The following is a 26,547-nucleotide window of genomic DNA, read 5'->3' on the forward strand; positions in this document are numbered from 1 at the left end:
TGAGAGACACAGTGCAGGTTCAACAAGGAACGCAGGGTGAGCAGTCTAATACAGCAGGAGACAGCTCAGCCCTGAGCAAACCAGAGGAGGAGGTGTGTGGCTGTGCGTACAGGGATTCCTGGGGCTTAAGAGTAGACAGCATTCATCCCCTTTCTTCTAAACTGGTCATACTTATGAATAAGAGGTGAATTGGTGTGGGAACCGTCACAACTAACTCAGGAATCCTCTCTCTCTCTCTCTCTCTCTCTCTCTCTCTCTCTCTCTCTCTCTCTCTCTCTCTCTCGTGTGTGTGTGTGTGTGTGTGTGTGTGTGTGTGTGTCCGTCCACAACAGTCCTTCTAGGGTGGCTCAGGACACTAGTGCAGATGGATGGAAGCATTGGCCTTTCAGACATACCCCAGGGCTCTGTGGTCCTTATGCACACTGTTTGGGGATCCCTCCCTCCTCCCCAAAAAGCCTGTAAGGTTCCCCTTTGCTCTCTGCCCATCTCTTGTGGCCCAGCAGCTTCTTTGTAGGCCTGCCTCAGGCCCCACACCTGCTGTGTCTCTCCCCTCTGTTCTGCTCAGGAATCCTCCTAAGTCTGTCCACTCTCCCTATCTGTCCTCTCCTTCACCCAGGTCTGTGCTTCCCAGTGCTTTCCTGGCAGCCACACTTGCCTCCTCGGCACCCTGCCATCTCTCACAAAGTCCACACCCACTCCCCACATATAAGCCAAAAGGATGGTCTCCTGTTCAAAACACATCATGAGACCGGAGGGATGGCTCAGTGGTTAAGAGCATGGGCTACTCTTCCAGAGGACCAGGGTTCAATCCCCAGTACCTACATGGTGGCTTATAACTGTCTGTAACTCTAGTTCCAGGGGATCCAGGGCCCTCTGCTGACCTCTGTGGACACCAGGCATCCAAGTGGTACACATATTTGCATGCAGGCAAAAATACTCATGCACATGAAATAAATCTTAAAAACAAACAAACGCACATACCCAGGGGCTTCCCATATCACTAAGTTTCCCTTGGAGAGCTAACCTCCCGCCTTGCCAGCACCCTTGCATGCACGATCCTCTACCCATATTGTTTCAGCCACTGTGGCCTGCTTTTTGTTCTAGAACTCTGCAGACTCATTCCCTACTGCAGGGCCTCCCCAGCTCTTCCTTACCACCAGCACCCGAAAACAAAACTCAAGGTCAAGGAGGGAAAAGACTGCTTTCAACAGCAACTAAACTCCTCAGTGTCGAGGAGTCAGGCCTCCCTAGAGCACCCTCTGTAGAGCCCACCTCACCTCTGTCCCAGAGTCCTCTTTTCTCACATCACCCATTGCTGATCTGTAGTCCCCTAAGTGTCTGTGTAGCAATGGACTAGGTGTGGGGATGCACGCCTTCAATCCAGAGCCTCAGGAGGCAGATCTCTATGTAAGGTCACCATGGTCTGCATATGAAGTTGCAGGCCAACCAAGGCTATACAGTAAAATATGGTGGTATTTTATTTGTACTGAAATGTGATTTTTTTTTTTTAATGTTTTTTTTTTTTTTTTAAAGATTTATTTATTTATTATGTATACAGCATGTATGACTGCAGGCCAGAAGAGGGCGCCAGATCTCTCATTGTAGATGGTTGTGAGCCACCATGTGGTTGCTGGGAATTGAACTCAGGACCTCTGGAAGAGCAGTCAGTGCTCTTAACCTCTGAGCCATCTCTCCAGCCCCCTGAAATGTGATTTTAATCGTATGTTAATAAATAAAGTTCCCCGGGGGTCAGAGCTATTAGAGCCATAGCAAGAGCGTGGCAGTGGTGGCACACGCCTTTAATCCCAGAACTTGGTAGACAGAGCTAGGTAGATCTCTGTGTGTTCAAGGATACAGCCAGCATTGGAGACACACGCCTTTAATTTCAATACCAACCATAGAAGACCTGGAAGTCTCTACAGACAGGCAGTGACGAGGCAGTCATATGTTTGGGTTTACAACCAATGAGGAGGCAGAACAGCTAGACTATATAAAGACATACACACAGGAAGTAGGTCCTTTTTCAGAGAGCTCTCTTGGCTGAAGCAGGAAGGGTAAGGCTCTTAGTTCTGACCTCTTGGCTTTCTTCTCTGAATCGGCTCTGTGTTTCTTATTTAATAAGACAGTTGGTTACATCTACAGTAAAACCTTGTCTTTTTTTTTTTAAGGGTGGGATGATCCCAGCCCTTCCTCCAAAGCCCCCCAGATAAAGCAAACATCCCTTGACCTCAGTAACTTAAACTACAAAGTATGTTCACCTCTGTGCCTCTATTGCTAAACCACAGACCCTTCAAAGGCAGGGCCCTGCCATCTGTCCATGGCAACTGCACAGGGACCAGTTCAGCACAGGAGCCGATGTCGCTCATGTCCCATTATCCTTTGCTGAAGCCTGGAACGTCACTGCAGTCTCCTGGGTCTCCAAGTCGCCTTTTCTCCTCTGTACAACACTGGGACCCCACTACAGTCAAACACTTCCCCATGTACAATACTCCCCTACACGGCCACCGTTCTGGGGTTCCCCCAGAGCGGCATGTTTGGTCCCCAGAGTAGCTCTATGCAGAGGGACCTTCATACCCACGTGTGAAGAAACGGAGGGAGTGGACATTTTGATCGAGTTGATTCTGGTATTTGGAACCACTTACCCTGTTGGCTGTTCCCACCCTCCAAAGCTGAATTCAGTCCCAGGTCTGACTCTGTTTGCAGGGAGCTCAGTATATGAGTGCCAACTGACTTTGTTTTAAAGGTTTATTTTTATTTTACATGTATGAGCATTTGCCTGAATGTATGTATATATGTATGTATGTATGTATGTGTGTGTGTATGTATGTATGTGTTTGTGTATGTGCACCACAGAGATCAAAAGAGGGCACTGGATTCCCTGGAACTAGAGTTACAGACAGCTATGAGTTACCATGTGGGTGCTTGGGAGCTGAACCCAGGTCCTCTGCCAAAGCAGCCAGTAGTCTTAACTCCAGAGCTTGTCCAGCTCAAGTCCTTGAACTTCTGGGAAACCTGCAGCAGCTTCACCCTCTTCTCTGTTCCCAGCAATGCTCTGAATCCTGTCTTCCTGATCCCTCCCAGACAGAAGCCTGGAGATCAGTCCCCACACATCTGTCCCCTTCACCCTGGCTGTATCCACACTCGATCCTCCTGACTCTGCTCCTAAACACCTGACGAATGGGCATCATTCTCCTCTGCCTCTGATGCTGGCTCCTGCTCAGGCCTCGGGAAAGCTCACTTCTGTCTCCCAGACTAAGGGACCCCAAGCTACAACCATCACGCCACCCCCCCTGCTTAAATGCCAAAATAACACTCATTCTTCAACTACTGGCCAGCATTCCCAGCCGGCTTTTAAAGCCCTGAACATATCTCTCTTCTGCCCCAAGACCTTTCTTCAAAATTCTCCCATGAGGCTTTGCCCCACGTGCCTTCACCTGCGTGAGTCCCCCTGCTATCTCACCCTCTACCCCCACATTGCAACCGCCGGCCAATTCTGCTCATTTATCCATCCATCTATACGACAAATCTTTTTTTTTTTTTTTTTTTTTTGGTTTTTCGAGACAGGGTCTCTCTGTGTAGCTTTGCGCCTCTCCTGGAACTCACTTGGTAGCCCAGGCTGGCCTCGAACTCACAGAGATCCGCCTGGCTCTGCCTCCCGAGTGCTGGGATTAAAGGCGTGTGCCACCACCGCCCGGCGACAAATCTTTAAATAAGAAAAATAAACGGTGTGGGGAGAGGTAGAGTGATAGAACACACATGACGTGGGGGCAGAAAGGACTATTGGAAGCAGAAGGACACAAGGGCAGGAAGAAAGGATTGACAAGAGGAGACAAGAGGAGGATCAGTAAAAATAAACGCTATAATGAATCCCATTGTTTTGACTGATAACAAAATAACAGAAGAGATGATGGAGGGTCACCTGAATGCCCCAAAGCCCTTGTGACTGCCCCTCTGATATGTCCAAACCCATGCTCTAGATGCCTACAACCCACCTTGTTTCTCCAAATGCTCCACCAGGCTCCACCAGTAGTAGGAGCTAGAGGGAGGCTTCAAGAACGCCGAAAGAGGGAAGGCTTGCTCTGCCAGCTTCCACCCACAGGGGGCACTGGAGGGAGGCTGCAAGGTTGTGGGATGGAGGGTTTGCTCCAGCCTCCCTCCAGATCTCCTTTCCTAGCTTGAGCAGCAGTGGCTCCCTTGTTCTTTCCCAACAACATCTGCAGAGCTGGCTTTGCCCAGAGCCAGCCTCCAGGGGGCCACGTTGCAGCTCCTTGGAGCTTCTCACAAATAGCTCCAGCTTTCCCTTTTGCTGTCAGAACTAGGGATGTGGCCACTTTCTGCACGGCACAGGAGAGCAAGGGTGGGCCAGAGGGACCCTCCAGCCAAGCCGAGCTCAGGTGCCTTCACAAACCAAGCTTAGCTGGAACACGGCCCCTTGTTTACATACCGTCCGACTGCATTTCTGTTTGACAGAAATGTTGAGTGCTTATGACCAAATGGCCTGAAAGCCAAAAGTATTTCCTGTGTGACTCTTTACTGGGAGGCCCCTCACTCCTGCCTTGGAAGTCTCTTATTCTCTCACTTAGCAAGTCAACGACTTGGTGAGGGTCTGACGGAGGCAGAAATGACCTACAAGGCCCCATGGAAGCTCAGCCCTCACAGTCCTTAGGGGCATGATGATGTCCCGTGTGGCCCTCAAGGAGCCAGGGGTGTCTCAAAGGGCAAGTCAACGTGGGGGACGTAGGTTCGCCTCCACAAGTGCCCAGCGGCACCTGCTACAGCTCCAAATAGCATCTTACATGCCACCAGCACTCTGCCAGTTTCTGGACCTGCTGCCTGCCCGGCTCAGGGGACTGACCAGCCTGCGCGCTGCCTTGAGTCGGCTGCACAGCCGGCCTCACTCCAGATGCAAAGCTGGATGGGTCCTTTGGTAGACAGGCAGATGGAAGTCACACTATCTAATGTGGTACAAGTTGCCACAAACACCCAAACACCTGGCAAATGTCAACAGCACCAAGCAAACAGGGTCCCCTCCCCCAGGGTCCAAGTCTGGGTTCTGTGGGACTCTGAGGTCTGAGTTGCTATCTTTTGACTCCCTCAGTCTTACAGGCAGGAGCTGTTGCCACTTACTAGTAATGATCAATGAGCCACACCCCCACCCTTGTGTGTGTGTGTGTGTGTGCGTGTGTGTGTGCGCGCGTGCGTGTGTGCGTGTGTGTGTGTGTGTGTGCGTGTGCGTGTGCGCGTGCGCGTGTGTGTGCGTGTGTGTGCGTGTGTGTGTGTGTGTGTGTGTGTGTGCGCGTGCGTGTGTGTGTGTGTGTGTGTGTGTGTGTGTGTGTGTGTACATGCCATGGTGCTCATGTGTGATCAGAGGACAATTTGCAGGAGTCGTCTCTCTTTCTACCACCTGGATTCTGAAGACTGAACTCATCATCACCTCTTCCTCACTGAGCCATCTTGCTGGCCCCCCTTTACTCTGGGACAGAGTTCTTGCAATCCTCTTGCCTTAGTCACACGAGTGCTGGGATTTCAGTAGCCCTGCCATGCCTGGCTAGTTAGCAAGCCTTTCTGGGGCTGGGGAGACGGCTCAGTGGGTGAAGTGTTTGCTGTGTAAGCTTGGGGACCTGAGTTCAGCTTCCCAGCACCTACATAAAAGCTGGGCATGGAGAGATGCATCCCCTGTAACCTCAGTACACTTGGGGGAAGGGGACACATGGGTGAATTCATGGACCTCACTGGCCAGCCCGTCTAGCTGGGCAAGTTCAGTGAAGACTCTCAAAAAATAAGATGGAGGACTGGAGAGATGGCTCATCGGTTAAGAGGACCCAGGTTCAATTCCCAGCACCCACATGACAGTTCCAAAGCCCTCTTCTGACTTCCCTGGGCACCAAGCACACATATGGTACACATATATAAATACAGGCAAACATTCATACACCTAAATTAAATAAATCTTTTTTTATAAAATAGGATGGACAGTGATAGAAGAGGATACCAGATGTTGACCTCTGCTTCCACATAAGCTTTGCACGCTCATGAGCATGTGCACGCGCGTACATACATTGTACACATACACACTATTCCTTCTATTCAAATAACTATGAGGTAGCCATGAGTGCACACGCCCAGCAATCCCAGCACTTGGAAGACTGAGGGAGGAGGGTCAAGAGTTTAAGGGCTAGGGATATGGCTCAGTGCATGCATGAGGAGCTAGGTTCAATCCTCAGCATACACACACACACACACACACACACACACACACACACACACACACACACACACCCCTCACAGAACCGCTATGATTCTAGTGAGTTAAATGGTTCTTTTTATGTCCAGACTGGTCTTGGCTGATTGATATCAAAAAGGGCTACTGCTGATCCCACTAATGAAACTACTTTCAGCTCCTTGGATGTGATCAGCGTATTGCTGTCCATGCAGCAGTCAGCACAGGACTGCAGGGACCCTGGAGATCAAGTCCTACCAAGCCCATATGAGGGCAGGAAGTGGGAATGTCGATGTTGCCCCGAGGCAAGGCTTCGAAGCTGTGCACCCGGCTTTGGGTGGTCCTTAGAAATCAGTGTGGATGAAAAGGTATTTGCTAAGTCACTCATGTGTCTGTCAGCCATAGCGGCACTGGTTTGCCTCCAGTCAAGACTCTTCATTTGGGACAGCAACTGCAACTGAGTCATCATCTGACTGCCGGCACAGCAACCCACTGTCATTCCCTAGGATCCATCTGTCTTTGCATGGACCAAACAGGCAGCGGAATGGGGGTGGGCTCAGTACCCCGGCTCCTTTCGCGCTGCTGATGGTGGTGCTAATCTCTGCGATTCCCCAGAGGATAAAGAGCTGCTTTAGAAAAAAAACTGCCTCAGAGAAAGAGGGAGCATTCTAAGGGACAGGTTCTTGCTTCCACAGTGGCCCTGGTTCCCTGCGTTAGTGTTCAGTGCACCAAGCTGGGGTTCTACCAGCTTCCGGATATTGAGTTTCAACCATACAGTCAGGAACTGGGAAAACACAAGGTGGGTCCATCCCTCTATCATCCCTTTCTGGTTAGCTTCATCTGATCATATCAGCCTCACTGCAGTCCAGCAGGCAAAGCAGGAATAATCTAAATCAAAATGTTTCACCTTTTACCAAGATGGCAGGGGCTGGCCTATGGAAACAGTGACAAGGGATGCCTGTAGTCCTTCTGAAAAGCAATTCAACAATACACAACAAAGCCACAAAAAGTGTCTGTCTGTCTGTCTGTCTGTCTGTCTTTAAGGGCTGGGGACAGAACCCATGGGCTCATATACACTAGGCAATTGCTCTACCACTGAGCTACATTTCCAGCCCTCATCCAGTCTTTATTTTAAAGACAGGGTCTCGCTGTGTAGCTCTGGCTGGTCTGGTACTGGCTGCATAGACCAGGCTGGCCCGAAACCCAGAGATCCATCTGTCTGCTCTGCTGGGGTTAACGGTGTGTATCACCAATGCTCTACTAACTGCTTATTCTCTATACAGAGCAGAGCATCCTCCTGGAAAAAAATAAGAGGCTGGGAATGGTGGTGCATGTCTGTACTCTCAGCATGCAGGAAGTAGAGGTAGAGGATCAAGAGTTCAAGGCCATCCTCAGCAAGTTCTAAGGCCAGCCTGGACTATGTGAAACTATGCCTAAAAAATGAATTAAAAATCAGGTGTGGAGGCACACACCTTTAATCCCAGCACCTGGGAGGCAGAGGCAGGTGGATCTCTGTGAGTTTGAGGCCAGCCCACTCTACAGAGTGAGTTTCAGGACAGCCAGGGCTATGTAGACAGACCTTGTCTCAAAAAACCAAAAAGGAAGAAAGAAAAGAATCTGAGAGTAGTGACTGGCACCTGTAGCCTAGGCTACTCCTAAGGCTGAGGCAAGAGGATGACTTGAGTCCAGGAATTGGAGGTTTGCATGGACAGCACAGCAAGACCCCATCTCAAAGAAAAGATTAAAGGAAGAGAGAAAGGGAGTGATGGGAAGGGAGAAACAGGGCTACGGAGATGGCTTAGAGGTTAAGAACACTGGCTGCTTCTGTAGGGGACCCAAGTTCAATTCCCAGCACCCACATGGCATCTCTTGCCTGTTTGTAACTCCAGTTCCAGAGGATTCAGTGCCCTCTTCTGGCTTTCATAGGCCACTGGGCACCAGATACACACATGCAGGCAAATACTCATTTTTTAAAAAAATCTATTTAAAATCCTAAATAAGTAAAAGAAATAACTAGGAAATAACTAGGTATCTACATGTCAATTGCGGCCATGTATCATTCTGTCTAGGTTTTAAAAATCAGGTACTATTTTGGGCCTTCCTCACGGGCACAGCTTCTTTTCTTTCAGATTGATAATATCCACTGCTGGCAAGCGCTCAGGAAACTTGACATTCTCCTGCACTTTTGGTGGGAATATGAATTGGCGGAACCTTTTCGAACAGCCATTTGGCAGTGTATACTTCAAAACAATTCCTATTCTTTGACCCAGCCCTCCTCCTTCTCAGAGTGCATCCCTCAGGAACATCCCCACAAACCCACAGGCCAAGTTCAGAGGGGCGGTGGCTGTGCCAGTGAAGACTGGAAGCCACCCAGCCAGCCATCATTAGAGGATAGGCTTCATAACTCGCGCTCCAGCCATACACGGAATCCCCCAGCCTCCCTTTCAATTTCAAACAAACACTGGCATCCGAACGTAATTCTTCTGTCTCGCCCTGACCACTGCATGGTGGAAACAGGATGAACCATCCATTCGGCTGGTCCAGCCCAACCCCAGGCATCTGATTCCCTCCCATGCGCATCCAGTCTGGAGCACACCTGCCACCTGCCATGCTAGCCCAGGACGTGTCTTCCAGGCCGGAACCTCCACCCATCCAACATCCAACAATCTCCCACACGAGCTATCTGTTTCTTCTCTTTCCCCCTAGTGGCTGTTTCTCAAGAGAAGAGCCAGACTACACACTTTCCCCCCTAGCAATTTAAAAGACGCAAGCGGCTTGTCTGTTCAGTTAAATCCCGGGCCATGAAAAGAAATGTTGAGATGGCTTGGTGGTTAGTAAAGGGGCTGGCTGCCAAGCCTGCGGACCTGAGTTCGATCCCTGGAACCTATGCAGTGGAAAGAGAGAACTGACTTTCACTTGTGTGCCATGGCATCCGTGTACACACACACACACAGACACACAGACACACACACACACACACACACACACACACACACACACACACACACACACAAAGTTTTTTAAGCCGGGCAGTGGTGGCACACACCTTTAATCCCAGCACTCGGGAGGCAGAGGCAGGCAGATCTCTGTGAGTTCGAGGCCAGCCTGGTCTACAGAGTGAGTTCCAGGACAGGCTCCAAAACTACACAGAGAAACCCTGGCTCGAAAAACCAAAAAAAAAAAAAAAAAAAAAAAAGGAAAAAGTTTTTAAAAAAAGGACTGTGGTACTGATATCTGTGATAATGCAGATGACCCTCAAAAACAACATGCTATCTAGAGGCTGGAGAGATGGCTCAGCGACCAAGAGCACCTGCCGCTCTTCCTGGGTTCAGTCCTAGCACCACACCCCTTGGTGGCGTACAGTCAGTTGTACCTCTAGTTCTAGGGGGATCTCATGCCCTCCACAGGGATTGCATGTGGTGCACAGATATACAGGCAGGCAAAACAAAAAAAAAACATTTATAAATAAATAAATAAATAAATAAAAGCAGAATGAAAGAAACCAGACTCAAAAGTCTGTATGTTGGATGACCTCACTTATATGGAGTATCTGTAATAGGTAACTCCATAGAGACAGAGAGTACATTGGTCACCAAGGCTGGGGGGGGGGGGGGGGCGCGGCGTATGGGGAGCAATTACTTAATGAGTCCGGGGATCTATTTTTCCCCAAAGGTTATGGAAACACTTTGGAATTAGACAGAGGTGGTGGTGGCACAGTGATGAACGATGAACGTGTTAAAAGGCAGGTAACTGCACTTTTGTTGTCTGAGACAGGGTCTTACCACGTAGCCCAGGCTGCAATTTATGACTTTCCTCAGCTTAAATGCCAGGATTACAAGCAGGGTTGCAATTACTACCGTGCCTGGTTGAAGTGTACCCTCTGGAATGATTACTCTTGGGTTGGAGAGGTGGTTCAGTGGTTAAGAGCACTTACTACTCTTACAGAGGACCAGGGTTTGGTCCATGACGGCTCAACCATCCCTCGCTGCAGTTCCAGAGGCTCCATCATCGCCCTCTTCTGGCCTCTGTGGGAACTGCACACATGGTGCGCTAACATACACCCAGGCAAGATGCTCAAATATATAAAATAAAATTAAAAAATTAAAATGGTGGCGCACACCTTTAATCCCAGCACTCGGGAGGCAGAGGCAGGCGGATCTCTGTGAGTTTGAGGCCAGCCTGGGCTACAGAGTGAGATCCAGGACAGCCAGGGCTGTTACTCAGAGAACCCCTGTCTGGAAAAATGAACCAAAACAAAACAAAACTATTTTAATTTAAATTTTTTTTGAGACAAGGCTTCTTTGTGTAATAAAATGGTTATTTTTGAGCTGGACACCTGGGAGCCTGAGGCAGGAATATCTCGATTTCAAAGCAAACCCGGGTATGAGATCCTGTCTCAAAAAACAAACAAAGCTGGGGGCGTCGAGATGGCTCAGTGAGTAACTTTGCTTCCCACTGAGCCTGACAATGACAGTGTGACGCATGGGACCCACAAGACAGAAGGAGAGGACAAGCTCCTGCAAGCTGTCCTCTGACCTCCGACACGCTGTAGTGTGGGTGCATCTGTGCACCCCCACCCCCACAGCAAGTGAATGTTGAAAACAACTAAAAAACAGATAAAATAGCTAACCTTGTCATATATGAAAGAGAAAAGAGGACCCAGGAGTGGCAGCACAAGTCTTTAATCTCAGCACTTGGGAGGCAGAGGCAGGGGGATCTCTGGGTTCGAGGCTAGCCTGGTCTACAGAGCGAGTTCCAGGACAGCCAGGGCTCTGTTACACAGAGAAACCCTGTCTCAAACAAAACAAAACAACAATAGAAATAATAAATAAAAAATGATGCATGGGCCAGCAAGACGGCTCAGCTGGTAAAGGTGCTTGCGGACAAACCAAATGATGTGCATCCCGTCCCCAGGACCTGACTAGTGCAAGAGGAGAGCCATCTTCTACAAAATGTCCTCTGACTTTCATGTGTGTGCCATGGCACACCAAACCAAAGTTTTAAAAATGTAATTAAATTTTTTTAAAATGAGACAAATCTATGTATACGGACCAAAAAAAAATGTCAATAGGCTAGGCATGGTGGCACCCACCTTTAACTCCAGCACTAGGGAGGTGCAGGCAGATGGAGCTCTGTGAGTTAGAGGCCAGCCTGGTCTACACAACGAGACTCTGGGGGGGGGGAGCCACAAACACCCAAGTTAAGGCCAAAGTGAAAAGCAGCAGATTACACAGCATTACCTGTAATGTGATACCATTTTTGCAAAAATAAAAGTTGTAAATACATAACTGGGTGTGGTTGTATATACCTATTATCCCACCACTAGGGCGATGGAAGTGGGAGAAACAAGAATTCACGGTTGTCCTTGACTACACAATGAGTTCCAAGCCAGCTTGGCTACATGAGATTCAATTTGAAAACAAAATTAATATACGCTAGTGAATTAAAGGAAAATGACTGGGAAATCTCCCCCGCATCCTGGCTGTCTCTGAGGCGTGAGAGCACTGTCCCTGCACTGCCACACAGAATGTTCCTGCCATTCTTTCCAATGTCAGACCACTCTGTGTCACACATTCGAACCAGGGCAAACAAAGGGACTGTGTTTTTGTTTTGTTTCTGGAGTACTGGGAGATGGAACCTAGAACCCAGAGCCAAGATTGTGCAAGCGAAGCTCTCTACCGCTGATCTAGCTGCACCCCCAGTCACATGGCCCCCCTTCCCCCTCCCAACAGCCCTGACTGTCCTGGAACTCTGATCTTGCCTTGGCCTTCTGAGTGCTAGAATTATAGGTATGCATCACCATTTGTGACTGTGAGATGGTGCTTTGTTTTTGTTTTTAATTCTTATTTCATGTGTATGGGTGCTCTGCCTGCACACATGTCAGCACCACGGGTACACCTGGTGCCATCGGAGGACAGAGAGGATGCTGCATGTCCTGGGACTGCAATTGTAGATAGTTCAGAGCCACCGTGTGGGTGCTGGAAATCAAACCTGGGTCCTCTGGAAGAGCAGCCAGTGCTCTTAGCTGCTGAGCCACCTCTTTGGCCCCAAGATGATGGTTTTGTAGGCACATAAAAGCTATCTTATGGCAATAATCCTTTTCAACTCTGCACCTACCTATCCAACCTTTTTTTTTTTTTTTTTTTTTTTTTTTTTTTTTTTTGGTTTTTCGAGACAGGTTTTCTCTGTAACTTTGCGCCTTTCCTGGAACTTACTCTGTAGCCCAGGTTGGCCTCGAACTCACTGAGATCTGCCTGCCTCTGCCTCCCGAGTGCTGGGATTAAAGGCATGCGCCACCACTGCCCGGCATATCCAACTTTCTTAACACATTGGCTTTTTTGAACTAGAAACCCAATACAGGAGAGTATTTACAAATACCAGTCCAGGGGACTTGGTGCAGTCTCTGGAGACAGGGTGGGTTGGAGACTGTAAGCAAACTGGAATTAGCTACAGTGTGTTTGAAGAACACCGTGTGCTTGCACATGCAGAGATGGGCAACAGCTCTCCAGACCCCTGGAGAGAGTCAACTGTTCACTTGTTCCGCATCAGCTTATAGGGTTCCTGCCCCTCGTGTGTGATATCCAAAGTGATGTGGACATTGTCTTGGTTATGACAGCATGTGTGCTGATCTCATTGGTCCCTCAAAGATGCCCCTCCAAGTTAGGGGTACACTAAGACTCAACTCAGATGGGCAGCTGCCTGTCTGCAGGCCACACAACCTGCAAGGAGCAAATCCAGTTCAAACCAGGGTTATCTGACTCCACAGGCAATGTCCTAACACCCTTTGTTACACATACCCCACTGACCATGACATCAGCAGTGAGCACCAATGTGCTATGGCCTGCCTTACAAATGCTCCCATTTAATCCAAAGTTCTGTGAGAGAAAAAAATATGGTACTATTTCCAAAGGGGAAACTGAGGCTCAGGGAGATGTGGTGGCTTGCCAGGAATCCCGCAGGATCCCCTCCCCTAGAGCCTGGGCTCACCAGCCAGCTGTTAACCTTTCTGTCACTGTCATGGATGTCACAGTGGACCCCAGATTCTATTGGGAATCAGAGAACTGGCTCCCCACGCTGCCCTGGGTGCCAGAAGCTCACAGCTCTGTCCATGGAAGACAACCCCTTGACCAAGGTCCTGATGCTCCCTCAGGGTAGCTCACAGCCCAGGATGTGTCTATCAGGAGTATAAAGGCCTCAAGGCAGGCTTCAGGGAGGATGTCCTCGGCCAGCTCAGCTCTTGAACTTCCCTTGGGATGAGGAGCAGGCACAACTGTATCAGAGCTCAACTCCTTGCTCCCTCAATCCAAGCCCTCTGCCTCCCGAGGCTGACCTAAGATGTCTGGTCTACCTTTAGGGCCAGGAAAGCTTTATCTTAAAGCCCCGTGGCTTTGGCCGAAGCAAACAGCAAAAGGTCAGACCTGCACTGGCAATAGAATGACCCAAGGTGAGGCAGCTGGTGAGGAGGCCAGCAAGATGCTAGCAGGGCTGGGGATGTCATTCAGTTGGCAGAGGGCTGGTCTAGCATGCATGAGGTCCTGAGTTCGACTCCCCAAGGGGAAAGCTAGGTGAGTTCCAGGACAACCTGGGATACATGAGACTTTGTCTAAGGAAGGGAGGGAGGAAGGGAACGATGGTCCCCAGCAGTGGCCACTGGGTGTGATAAATGGACCAGACTCTGAGAATGACCAAGGATCCCTGGTTGGGGGCAGGACATGCCAGTGCATTGTGCTGTCTTCCATCTGAAAGTCATTCTCCAGCTTGAGACCAGCCTGTTAGGATGCCCACCCTGGCTCACCCTGTCACTAAACCCCGTGGCCTCCCTGCTTTTGAGGTGAATACTTCCCTCACTGTGAGGCTATAGGAATGGGAAGCTTGGACAAAGGCCTGAAGGAACATTTGATCAGCCACAGCAAACACTGTCCTGGTTGCTCTAGGCTTCCCAAGTACTTGCTGGGAAGATTGCAAAGGATGTAGCTTTAGGGACAGCACACCTGGCTGCGGCCCTGGGAGCTGAGACATATCCCCATGCTGCCGAGCCCCAGGACTCTAGCTGGCAAGAGGCTGGTGATGCTCCGGAGTTAAGTAACAACTGGAAAGTTGCCAGCAGATGGTGTGAAGTCAACCAGGGGCAGTTACTGCTGTTGGGTGATGTGGTAAGGACTCCCACGTGGCTCTGCAAGCCTGGCCACGCCACAGCAGGCAGCACAGACTCAGCGGGACCCAGTCTTAGGCTCTTTGTGCTCCCAGCCTGATTCTCCTCCACTGTTCTCTCTGTGTCGACAGCTGCCCCAGCCAGACACAGGGAGAAGCCGCTACATTCTCCCCCGCCCCCCTCCGCCTGAGTTTACCAAGTCCTTCCTCCCCTCGTCTCTACTACACTCCAACCCCTGGCCCACCAAACTCTCTACAGTCTTTACTTTGGTCCTCGGGCTGGCCTATACTCTCTCCCACGCGAACCAGCTTGATCTGCTACGGTTCGCACTCTTTGACCCGCCCACTCAGGGCAAGGCCGGGACTGCCTTGGTTATTCCAGGGCAAAGCAGAGAGCCTGGCACACAGTAGGTGCTCGATAAATACCAGCTGGCTGGCAAATGGATGAATGCGTGCATGGACTGACCATGCTGAGAGGTAGGAACAGCCACAGGACAGGTCACGGGCAGGTGGCACCTCTGCCTACCAGGCCTTGCCCCAAGCCTTTTATATAGATTTATTCACTTGCTGCTCACAGCCAGGCTGCGGGCCACCCGGGCAACCACAGCAGAAGCAAGACTGGAAAGGACCCAGCTGTGCCACAACCAGGAACTGTGATCTCAGACACCAAATCTTTGTGCTCACCTGGTGAGGCCAGAGCCACCGAGATGAAGATCTGCCTGGGGCCAGTGAGATGGCTCAGTGGGTAAAGCCTGAATTCCTAAGTTGCCCCAGAGCCCACGTTGGGGAAAGGGACAACCAACTCCGGTGAGATCTGAACCTGGGGCAGGTACAGGACCACCAGCCTTGGGCCGCCTCCCCTCTGCTCAGGCCACCTTTCCAGGGATGAAAGTCTTAACACCCACTCTGCGGGTAGAAGCTTTCAAACCAGCTGGCGGCCTCAGGGGACCGTGCCTTGGGGCTTGCCTGCAGGCTGGAGTGGGGGGACCCAGCAGCCGGGACTCAGGCTCCCACCTCTGCCTCCCCCGAGAAGCTCTGCTTGTCTGGGCTTCTGAAGAGGCTATCAATGGGAGGAAAAGTTCTGCCGTTCAAAAAACTTTAGAAAAGCAGTGCCCTGAGGGATGAATGTCCTTGTCTAACAAAGGGCCCTGCTAGTGCCCATCTGGATGACATTCAGAGGCTCCAAAGTAGGCAGTTCTCTCTCTCAGGAGAGACAGGAGGGTGAGCCTAGGCGAGTCCAATGTCAAGGCTGACCTCACTGCAGTCTCCTGCTCTGTCCACACACCTATTTTTGCATAGCCTTGCCTCTCTCCGTTTGCCCACCTGGTTTTCTCTGGAATGAAAAACAAAACCTGCAAGGGGTTGGGGACGTGTCTCAGTTGATAGAGTGTTTTTCTAGCATGCACAAAGCCCTGGGTTCAATCCCCAGCATCTCCCATAAACTGGGCATGGTGGCGAATGCCAGTGAATGCTGGCACTTGGGAGGTGGAGGCAGGACGTTCAGGGTCATCTTCAGCTACAAACTGAGTTAAAGGGCAGCCTGAAGTGGCGTGTGGTGGCGCATGCCTTTAACCCAGCACTCAGGAGGCAAAGGCAGGCAGATCTCTGTGAGTTTGAAGCCAGCCTGGTCTACAGAGTGAGTTCCAGGACAGCCAGAGCTACACAAAGAAACCCTGTCTCAGGGAAAAAAAAAAAAAGAGCAGCTTGAGCTACCGAGACTTCCGTATGCACGCACACACGTGCATGCACAGCCAGCCATAGCCACACATGTGTGACCAGACACATACAAAAACATGCATCCATGAGCACACAAATGAAAAATGGAGAAAGAAAACTCCAGTCTCCTGTTTTCTGACAAGTGGCGCATGATGAACTGGTCTGTGTTGTCTGAGACCCTCACCACAGTCCTGTCCAGGATCATCCCCATCTTAGGGAAGGGGGGAAAGTGGGCCTCAGAGCAGAGAAAAGATCCATCCAAGGACTCCAGTCCAGGTTGGTCTGACTCCAGCATATTCTTTCCACTGTGCCCTTGCCTCCCACCTCTCACTGCCTGCCTCTCCTCCCTCCTTACCTTCATCCAAGCACTTCCCACGCACTGGCAGGCCCAGCTGGCTCACCCAGAATGCATCAGTCTGAGGGCTCCACCTCTGTAAGCGATGTTCCCTTTGCTCCTCAGTACCTCCCTCACCTCCAGACTTCTTCATGCCTTTGCTTTTTTTGAGGGGGGGGGGGTGGTTTTTGAGACAGGGTCTCATTGTGTAGCCCTGGCTGGTCTGAAACTCACCACGAGATTGGCATTGGTAATCCTCCTGCCTCGGATCCCTGTCTACTGTGATTACAGGTGTGTGCCACTGTGAGGTGTTTTGTTTTTTTGTTTTTTGTTTGTTTGTTTGTTTGTTTGTTTTGTGAGACAGGGTCTTGCCCTGCAGCCTGGGTTAGCATTAAACCTATGATTTTCCCTCTCAGCCTTCCATGTGATCAGATGACAGATGTGTCCCCAGAGCCTGACTTCCTGTCAGCTCCCCCCCCACACACACACACAGACTCATCACTTCAGGCAGCAGCATCTCTTTGGGGAGACCCTGAGCACTGAGTTAGAGTCAGGGGTCTGCTCTGGGCCTCTCCATCAGAAACCACTGTGGTCACTTGCTTCCTCGACCCTAACAAGACTCTAAGTTCTTGGGGGCAAGGTCTCTGCTCACTGGATCCAGCACAGAGCAAGACACATAGTCGGTGCTCCACAAACAGCTACTGAGGAAAGGTAGGCGTCAACAGACAGCTCTGTTTTTCTGTTTAGTTGGTTTTGCAACAAGGTCTCAGGTGACATAACCCAGGCTGGCCTCAAGCTTGCAATGGAACCAAGAATGACCTTGAATGCTCCTGCCTCCAGCTCTCAAGCGCTGGGATTACAGGCATGCACCACCACACCTGCTTTATATGGATTGAACCCAGGGCCTCATGCACGCTATACACGCACTCTACCAACTGGGCCACATTCCCAGCCCCAGAAGACAACTCTTGGGGCCTGAAGTGTGCCAGGCCTCCCTGATGGTGCTGGGCAGAGAGCAGTCCTCGCTCTTGGCCTTGCTTCCTACTTCCTACTGGAAGCTTCTCTTGACGACTTCAGGCTCCTACCTGACTCCTACCCCACGTCACAGTCATTCACTCATCAAACCTCTGAGCGTAAGAGGAGCGTCTGGCAAAAACACAGGAGATAACACGATGCCATGCTTTTCCTACTTGGCCCCGAGACACACGGGGCAAAGGTAACTAGCACACCATCAACCTTTTGCCTATTTCTTTTGCTTTGTGCTGATCTGGCCCCACCTCCCCTTCCTCCTTCCCCAGCCCCCTGCCAGCCGTACCCGGTTGATGAGCTCGCCAACCATGCCTGTCCAGGAGCCATTTGGCTCAGGTGCCCCGTACAGTCCATCCTCCACCAACCGCAGGCGATATCGGAAGCGCAGCAGCTCAGCCAGCTCCCGAAGCATGTCCACGCAGAACCCCTCGAAGCGCTCGTTCCCTGACAAGGCCTGAAAGTTGGGCCGGCGCATGACATACGGGTTCTCCTGGATGGGCAAGAGAGAGCAGGGGTCAGAGATTGAGAACTTGGGGGCTCAGTCAAGGATCCTAGGGCCCAGGACCCAAGAGGGATGGATGACAGGCCCCCTACACGTGCCTTCGCCTTTTCTGTTTTATTTGTTATTGTGTGTACGTGACATGAGTGTACACGTGTGTGAGGAGGTCAGAGGGAACTCTGGGTGTCATTCCTCAGGAGCCTTGATCTTTCCTTCTTTTCTTTTCCTTTTTTTTTTTTTTAATTTTATATGCATGATGTTTTGCCTCCGTGTGTGTGTGTACCATGTACATGCCTGCTGCCAGCAAAGGCAAGAAAGTGGTGTTGGAGCCTCTGGAACTCAGATGGTTGTGAGCCACCATGTAGGTGCTGGGAACTGAACCCCTGCCCTCATAACTGCTGAGCCATCAGCCCTCCCACGCACCTTGTTTTTTATTTTCCCTTGCTGTTGTTGTTGTTTTCTTGAGACAGTGTCTCTCATTGGCCCAAAATAGGTAGAGTAAACTGGGCAGACTAGCCAGCAAGCCCCCCCCCCCCCCCGCCCCCTGCATGCACACACACACACACACACACACACACACACACACACACACACACACACGATCTGCCTGACTCTGCCTCCCACGCATTAGGATTACAAGCCAGACTGAGCCTCTCCCTAGCCCTGTTTGTCAGTTTTTAAGACTTGGTCTCATGTTACCCAGGCTATATCTGAACCCAATGTATAGATAAGAGTGACCTTGAACTTCTGATCCTCCTGCCTCTGCCCAAGGGCTCGAATTATGAGTGTGTGTGACCACACCTGGCTAACGCACACAGTCATCATTTAGAAATGCTATGAGCGGAAAATAGGCCTGAAAGCTGAGGGGCTTTGGGGATGCATGCATGGGCTCTGCCACCCCCTTATCAGACCACAGGAAGACATGCGACTCTCTACAGCCAAGCCCAAGTTCACTGGGCTCCTGCCAAAATGCCTAGGAGAAAGTGGGGGAGGGCTTGAGGGGGACTCAGGCTGGGCTGGCATCAAATCAGAGTGGAGTTTTCAAGATTCTCTTCGGACACACCTCACCCAAATCATCCTTACCACATGCACAAGCACGCACATGACCCTATCCAGTCCCACCAAACATACATGGGTAGTTTCAACTTACGAGTTCTTCATTTTTCTTCCCCACACACAGCCGGTAGTGAATCACTAGGCCAACTTTATGAGCCGCCAATGGGCCCCATGAGAGTATCCCTCACCAGGATTTCACTCCAGCCCGAGCCGCCACGAGGCAGGCGGGCAAGACACACCAGATGGTGAAATTGCAAGAGAATTTGGAAGCCTGGATTGTTTTGTAAAATCCCTTGATTATGAATGTTAGCAACTCATTCAAATTCTAATACCTTTTTTTTTTTTTTTTTTTTTAAGGCCACATGAACACACCTGCCAGTTTGCAAATCTCTGGCCTTTTGCTACGTGGATGGTCTTTTGTAGGTGTTGTTTTAAGATTTTAAAATTTTATGCATATGGGTGTTTTGCCTGCCTGTACATCTGTGTACCACATACTTGCCTGGAACCTAAATAAGTCAGAAAAGGGCATTGGATCCCCTGGAACTGGAGTTATGGATGATTGTGTGACACCACATGAGTGCTGGCAACCAAACTCAGGTCCTCTGCAAGAACGGCCAGTGCTCTTGGTTTGGTTTGGTTCTTTTGAGACAAGGTCTCACTATGTAGACCAGGCTAGCCTCAAACTCACAGAGATCCTCCTGCCTCTGCCACCTGAGAACTGGGATTAAAGACAATGAACCTCAAACTCACAATCCTCCTGTCTCAGCTTTCTGAGTGCTGGGATTATAGACACAGGTGTCACTGTCAGTGGCCGCACTGAAGTTGACTTTTGAGAGTCACAAGTAGACTTTACCGATCTCAGCATGACAAAGAAGCATGGAGGCAGAGCGCCTTCTGGAGTACCCACAGATCGAGGAAGTCTGGAGGCCATCGGATTAAACACGTAATTTGTCTCGGAAGCTATTGTCTAAATGGGTGGCAGGACAGTGTCCCTTCACACAAAAGAATTTAGGACTCAGAAAATACCCAGGAGAGAACTCTTTGGTAACAACATCTATGATATTTACCATGAGATAGACCCTTCCCTCCTTCCCTGTCCTGTGTGTATTCTTTAGATCACTTGACTTGAAGAAATTATTTATCATTAGCCAGGCAGTGGTGGTGCACACCTTTAATCCCAGCACTTGGGAGACAGAGGCAGGTGGATCTCTGTGAGTTCAAAGATGTGTGTGTGTGTGTGTGTGTGTGTGTACACAATGGAGGAGGACATGCACGCTACAGCACACATGTATAGGTCAGAGGACAACTCTATGGAGTCTGTTCCCTCCTTTCACCTTCACTTGGGTTCCAGGGATCAAAGGTCATCGGCCTTTACAGCAAGCGCCTTTGGCTGCTGACCCCTCTCGCTGGCCTCAGATCATTTGGCTTTAAATCCTCACAGAAGTCTATAATAAAGGGAGTATTTTTAGACTTCTTTTTTTCTTTGCAAAGCTGGGGATCGAATCCAGGGCCTGGGCATGCTAGGCAAGCACTCTACCTCTAAGCCACGCCCCCAGCCCCTCACTGGGGGATTCTAGGCAGGGGCTCTACCACTGAGCCACACCCCCAGCCCCTCACTGGGGGATTCTAGGCAGGGGCTCTACCACTGAGCCACACCCCAACCCCTCACTGGGGGATTCTAGGCAGGGGCTCTACCACTGAGCCCCACCCCCAGCCCCTCACTGGGGAATTCTAGGCAGGGGCTCTCCCCCTGAGCCATGCCCCAGTCCTTCATTGGGGGATTCTAGGCAGGTGCTCTACCACTGAGCCACGCCCCCAGCCCTTCACTGGGGGATTCTAGGCAGGGGCTCTACCACTGAGCCACACCCCCAGCCCCTCACTGGGGGATTCTAGGCAGGGGCTCTCCCCCTGAGCCATGCCCCAGTCCCTCATTGGGGGATTCTAGGCAGGTGCTCTACCACTGAGCCATGCCCCCAGCCCCTCACTGGGGGATTCTAGGCAGGGGCTCGACCACTGAGTCACACCCCAGCCCCTCACTGGGGTATTTTAGACAAGCTCTCTACTGCTGAGCTACAGTCAACCCTCTTTTTAAGTTTTCATCTTAAAACAGGGCCTCGGTAACTTGCTCAGGCTGATCTTGAAGTCATACTTCAGACCAGAGGAGCCTTGAACGTGGGATTCTCCTGCCTCGGTGTCCCAAATAGCTGGGATGAAAGGCCTGTGCTTGTTTTTCATGCACATGTACTGGAGTTCAGAGAGGGCAGGTAGCAGAATCAGCTACCCTCCTCTGCTGCCTCCTCCATAGGCAGGTGGAGGCCGCTCTCTCACTTCTTGTGGTAGCTGGCTTTATGACTCGCCTTGACCAGATGAGGTAGAAATCAAGCCGGCCGAATTCCAGAGCCTCAGCCTTAAGAGCAATTCTAAGACCTCCATGTAAGTCAGCCCAGGTAAGCCCTCAGGAAGACAAGTGGACCAGGGATTGGAAGCTAAAAGGAGCACCCATGGATAGTCTGGGCTTTTCACACTTCTTCCCTACTAGATGTATGTAGCCAGTGAGCCCCAGGATGGCAAGATGAAAACCACCAATCAATGCACAGAATCATGGGAAGTAACAGTTTCAGCCTCTTGAGTTTGGGGGGAAGTTTTCAAAAGGCCATAGACGGCCATTCTTCCCCCAAGGCCAGGTTACATACACCACAGGCCCTTGTGCTCTCGGACCAAACAAAGCTGAGGGACAACAGGATGGAGGGAGCTGGGGCTTCTCTCCTTCCCAAGCTGCTTCTCCAAATCCAAAATTGTGGAAGCGGGGATGGGAATGTGAGATAATACTAATAATAGCGGCGGCCGCTAGTGTTTCTTGTGGGCTTACAGTGTGACAGTTCTGTCAGTGTGGGAGGGTGGTATTATTACCTCTGTCTTACAGCTGAGGACACGGAGGGCCAGAGGAGCAGAGTCATAAGTCAGTATGACCCCAAAGGCTCAAACCTCTGCTCTTTAAGCCCTATGCCAGACAGAGCTCAAGTGGACAGAGTGGGGGAGTGGACGTGGGAGAGCCGGACGGACTGGGGGAGCTGGAGAATCAGAGACAAGAGCCTATGCTGGGGCTGGGATTCTCCTGCCAGGTCAGAACACAGAGCAGGACACAGGTTAGGGGTAAGGCGTCCAGCCCAAGGCTGCCAGCCAAATCAGAGCAAAGAGAAGGAGGGAGAGCATAGGTCTGAGACCAACCCAAGACTGCACACATCCAAGCCCTGTTTCTTCCCGTGTGCCAAGCCCACCTCCAAATCAAAGAGTGAGGGGCCTGGGCTCGGGGTCTGTCTCCAGCAGTCTGAGCTTATAGAGAGGATGGAAAAGGAAGCCTAGCACACAACTAGGGACAACAGTCAGCACACGGGACTTCAACTTACAGCCCTGGCATTCAATGGAAGGGCCAAAGTTCCCTTTTTCCCAACTCCCCTCCTTCTCTTCCCATATTAAGGATTGAACCCAAGATTCCCACTGAGCAAGGCCTCCAGTACTCTTTGTTTGTTTGTTTGTTTGAGACAGAGTCTCACTAAATTGTAGCCCAGGCTGTCCTTGAAGTCACTCTGTAGCCCAGGCTGGCCTTGAACCTTTGATCCTCCCAGTGGTTCTCAAGGAGGCTCTTTCGAGACACTACTGTCTGAGAAGCCCAGTGCTGGAACAGGCTAAGGATGCTTTGGAGCCCTGTCCTAAGAATGGATGAGCATCTATGCAAAGAAACACGGGTCCAAGAGCAAAGACTGCACCAGGGCTCAGGGTGGGAACAAAGACCTAATTTGGAACAAGTTAGAGAGATCATCAGTGTCATAAAAGGATCCCAGGCAACTACTAAAATAGCAAGGTCTGTAAGATATATTAAGAGGGAAAACCCACTAGCTACAGAACAACCTGTACAATGTGCTATTCTCTGTGAAAGAAAGAGCTGGGATGTGCTTATACATAGACGTTTCTGGAAGGCTGCTGGCCTCCGAGAAAGAAAAATGAGGAGCCAGAGAGGGATGGAGGCTAACTTTGTCCTTATTAACTCTAGGGTTTGGTTTGGTTTTGAGACAGGTTCTCACTCTGCAGTTCTGGCTGGCCTGGAACTCGCTGTATAGACCAGGCTGGCCTCAGATTCACAGAGATTCACCTGCCTTTGCCTCCTAAACGCTGAGCTTAAAGATGTGAGCACACCCCCCCCCCCCCCCGCCACTGCAGACACACACACACACACACACACACACACACACTGTCCTTATTAACTCTTTATGGAAGTCCTATTTTTCCCCCTTGGTTTGAATTATCTTCTGTCCCCTAAACAATGCCATGAATTTTTTGTTTTGTTTAAGGTAAGACCTCATGCTGTGCCTTCAACTCCTTCTGCCCAGTTCTGGGATTACAGGTGTGCACCACCACACTGCAAAGGGTTAAAGTGGGTGGAGCTATGGTAAAAAGGAACATCCAACAGCTGGCTGGGTGGTGGCTCCAGTGGGTAAAGGGCCCACTGTGCAAGTGTGGGATCCTTAGCATGCATCCATGTAAACCCAGAAGTGGCATTAGACATTTGTAAGCCCAGTGCAAGGAAAGTGTGGGGAGTAGAGATGGCAGACCAGGGGTCAGGGCGAGGTCTCTGTAGCCAGTCTAGCAAAACAGCAAGTTCCACACTGGAGAGTGAGAGAGAGATGGGGGAGAGGATGAGAGGGGTGGGGGAGGATGAGAGGGATGTGTGTGTGTGTGTGTGTGTGTGTGTGTGTGTGTGTGTGTGTGTGTGTGTGTGAGAGAGAGAGAGAGAGAGAGAGAGAGAGAGAGAGACAGAGAGAGAGAGAGAGAGAGAGATGGGGGAGAGGATGGGAGGGGTGGGGGTGGGGGAGGATGAGAGGGATGTGTGTGTGTGTGTGAGAGAGAGAGAGAGAAAGGGGGGGAGAATGAGAGGGATGCGTGTGTGTGTGTGTGTATGTGTGTGTGAGAGAGAGAGAAAGAGATAGGGGAGAAAATGAGAGGGATGTGTGTGTGTGTGTGTGTGTGTGTGTGTGTGTGTGTGTGTGTGTGTGAGAGAGAGAGAGAGAGAGAGAGAGAGAGAGAGAGAGAGAGAGAGAGAGATCTTTTTCAAAACAAGATAGAGGGCTAGCAAGGAGAGACTCAACTTCCACATGTTTGCCTCTGACCTCCACAACGGCACTGTGGAATCCCTGTGAGCAAACACACATACTGGAGCCCTTTTGCCCTCCAGGAATGAAATAAAAATAAAATAAGACAGAGGGGCTGGCAAGATGGCTTAGAGGGAAAAGCAAGAACCCATATAAAAAGCCAGATGTGGCCAGGGTGGTAGCACCTGCCTTTAATCCTCGGGAGGCAGAGGCAGGTGGATCTCTGTGAGTTCCAGCCCAGCCTGGTCTACAGAGTGAGTTCCAGGACAGCCAGGGATACACAGAGGAGCCTTGTCTCAAAAACAATAACAACACAAAGAGCCAGATGGGATGGCCAGAATCTGGAATCTCAGCACCCCTACAGCAGGGGTGGGCTGGGGTAAGGAGTGGACCAGAGGCAGACCTGACTAGAAGCTCACAGGCTAGCTCACACAGAACGGCAACAGAAACAGGAGAGACCCTGCCTCAAAACAAGAGAGGAGAAAATCAGTTCTCAAAAAGTTATCCCCTGAGCTCCACACATGGAAACATTAAAGAAACATTAAAACTGGTTCAAAGGGGCTAGTGAGCGGGCTCAGTGAGTAAAGGCACTTGCCACCAAGCCTAAAGACCTGAGTTCCATCCCTGGGACCCACATGGTGGAGGGAGAAAACCAACTCTAGTAAGTTGTACACATATGCATGTGCACACACACACACACACACACACACACACACAGATAGACAGAAACACACAGACACATAGAGACACACACATTTACACAAAGGTCGATAAATAAATGGAATCACTGGAATCACGGGGTCTCCTGTCTCGTATGTGCCAGGCAAACACTCTACCGGTGAGCTAGCTACAGAGCCTCATGTTACTCTTTTACTCTGAGACAGGGTCTAAGTTGCTCAGGTTGGCCTTGAATTTACTCTGTAGTCACTTCAGAGTAGCTGGGGTCTCAGTCCTGGCTTCAAGCCTTTAATTTATTATTATTATTAATTGCTAGTGTGTGTGTGTGTTCATGATGTGCACCTATGGAGGTCAGAGGCCAGTTTTGGAGCTGGTCCTTCCTTTCCCCTTTAGGTGGGTTCTGGGGATTGAACTCTGGTCATCAGGCTTGCATGGCACGTGCTTTACTTGCTGAGCTGCTTCAGCTATCTTGCTGGCCCAGCCTGAGATCTTTCTATCAGAAGATACAACTAAGAATGAAAAGGCCATCGCTCGCTCTGCGCTGCTCTTTCAGAGGCCCGAGTTTGATTCTCAGCCCCACGCGGCAGCTCCCAACCACCCGTAGCTCCGGTCTCGGAGGTTCTGACACCCTAGTCTCGCCTCCTCGGGAACCAGACAAGCATTTGGTACGCAGACATGCATGCGGACAAGGCACTCAGACACACGGTGCTGACTGGTTTTCATGTCAACTTGACAGAAGCCAGAATCATCTGAGAGGGAGGGAGCCTCAACTGAGAAAGTGTCTCCATTAAACTGGGTTGTAGGCAAGCTCGTAGGGCATTTTCTTAATTAGCGATTGATGTAGGAGGACTCAGCTCACTGCGGGTGGGGCCGTCCCCAGGCTGGAGGTCCCAGGCATTATAAGAAAACATGCTAAATAGGCCATGGAGAGGAAGCCACTAAGCAGTGATCTTCCACGACCTCTATCAGTTCCTGCCTCCAGGTTCCTGTCTCACTCCCCTGCATGATGGACAACAAGCTATAAGATTAAACCCTTTCTTCCCCACGTTGCTCTTGATCAAGGTGTTTTTTTGTGTGTTTTTTTGGTTTTTTTTTTTTTTTTTTTTTTTGGTTTTTCGAGACAGGGTTTCTCTGTGTAGCTTTGCGCCTTTCCTGGATCTCGCGCTGTAGCCCAGGCTGGCCTCGAACTCACAGAGATCCGCCTGCCTCTGCCTCCCGAGTGCTGGGATTAAAGGCGTGCGCCACCACCGCCCGGCTTTTTTTTTTTTTTTTTTTTAATCACAGAAACCTAACTAAGGCACACATAAAATAATAAAAATAAAATGAAATTTAAACATAATAAATAAATCATTTTAGGGTCTGGAGAGATGGCTCAGTGGTTAAGAAGAGTACTGGCTGCTCTTCCAGAGGACCTGGGTTCAATTTCCAGCACCCACATGGCAGCTCACAACTGTCCTTAACTCTAGTTACAGAACCTGACACCCTCACACAGACGTACAAATAGGCACAACACCCATGTACATAAAATTAAAAAACAAAACAAAACAAAAACTTAAAAAAAAAATAGGCCAGGGGACTCACAGAGGGCAGGAAGATGTCTGCGATACATGGTTTCAGGCAAAGGACATGTCTCCAGAAAGTGAGTAATTCCAAAATTAAGGAAAAGGTCATTACCACTCCCAACCCCCCACTTTTGGCGAAGTACTGGAATTGAACC

General features: G+C 50.4%; 1 protein-coding gene across 1 annotated transcript in view; it reads right to left on the reverse strand.

Moving 5' to 3' along the window:
• Grik5 (glutamate ionotropic receptor kainate type subunit 5) overlaps positions 1 to 26,547 on the reverse strand; it is a 65,072-nt gene that overhangs the window by 20,108 nt on the left and 18,417 nt on the right. The window contains 1 exon segment of the mRNA XM_052760606.1: positions 17,737 to 17,940. Coding sequence (XP_052616566.1) covers positions 17,737 to 17,940 — 204 coding nt within the window.

The sequence above is a fragment of the Peromyscus californicus genome, unplaced genomic scaffold (assembly GCF_007827085.1).
Source record: "Peromyscus californicus insignis strain IS unplaced genomic scaffold, ASM782708v3 Scaffold_4__1_contigs__length_199733344, whole genome shotgun sequence".
Taxonomy (NCBI): Eukaryota; Metazoa; Chordata; class Mammalia; order Rodentia; family Cricetidae; genus Peromyscus; species Peromyscus californicus.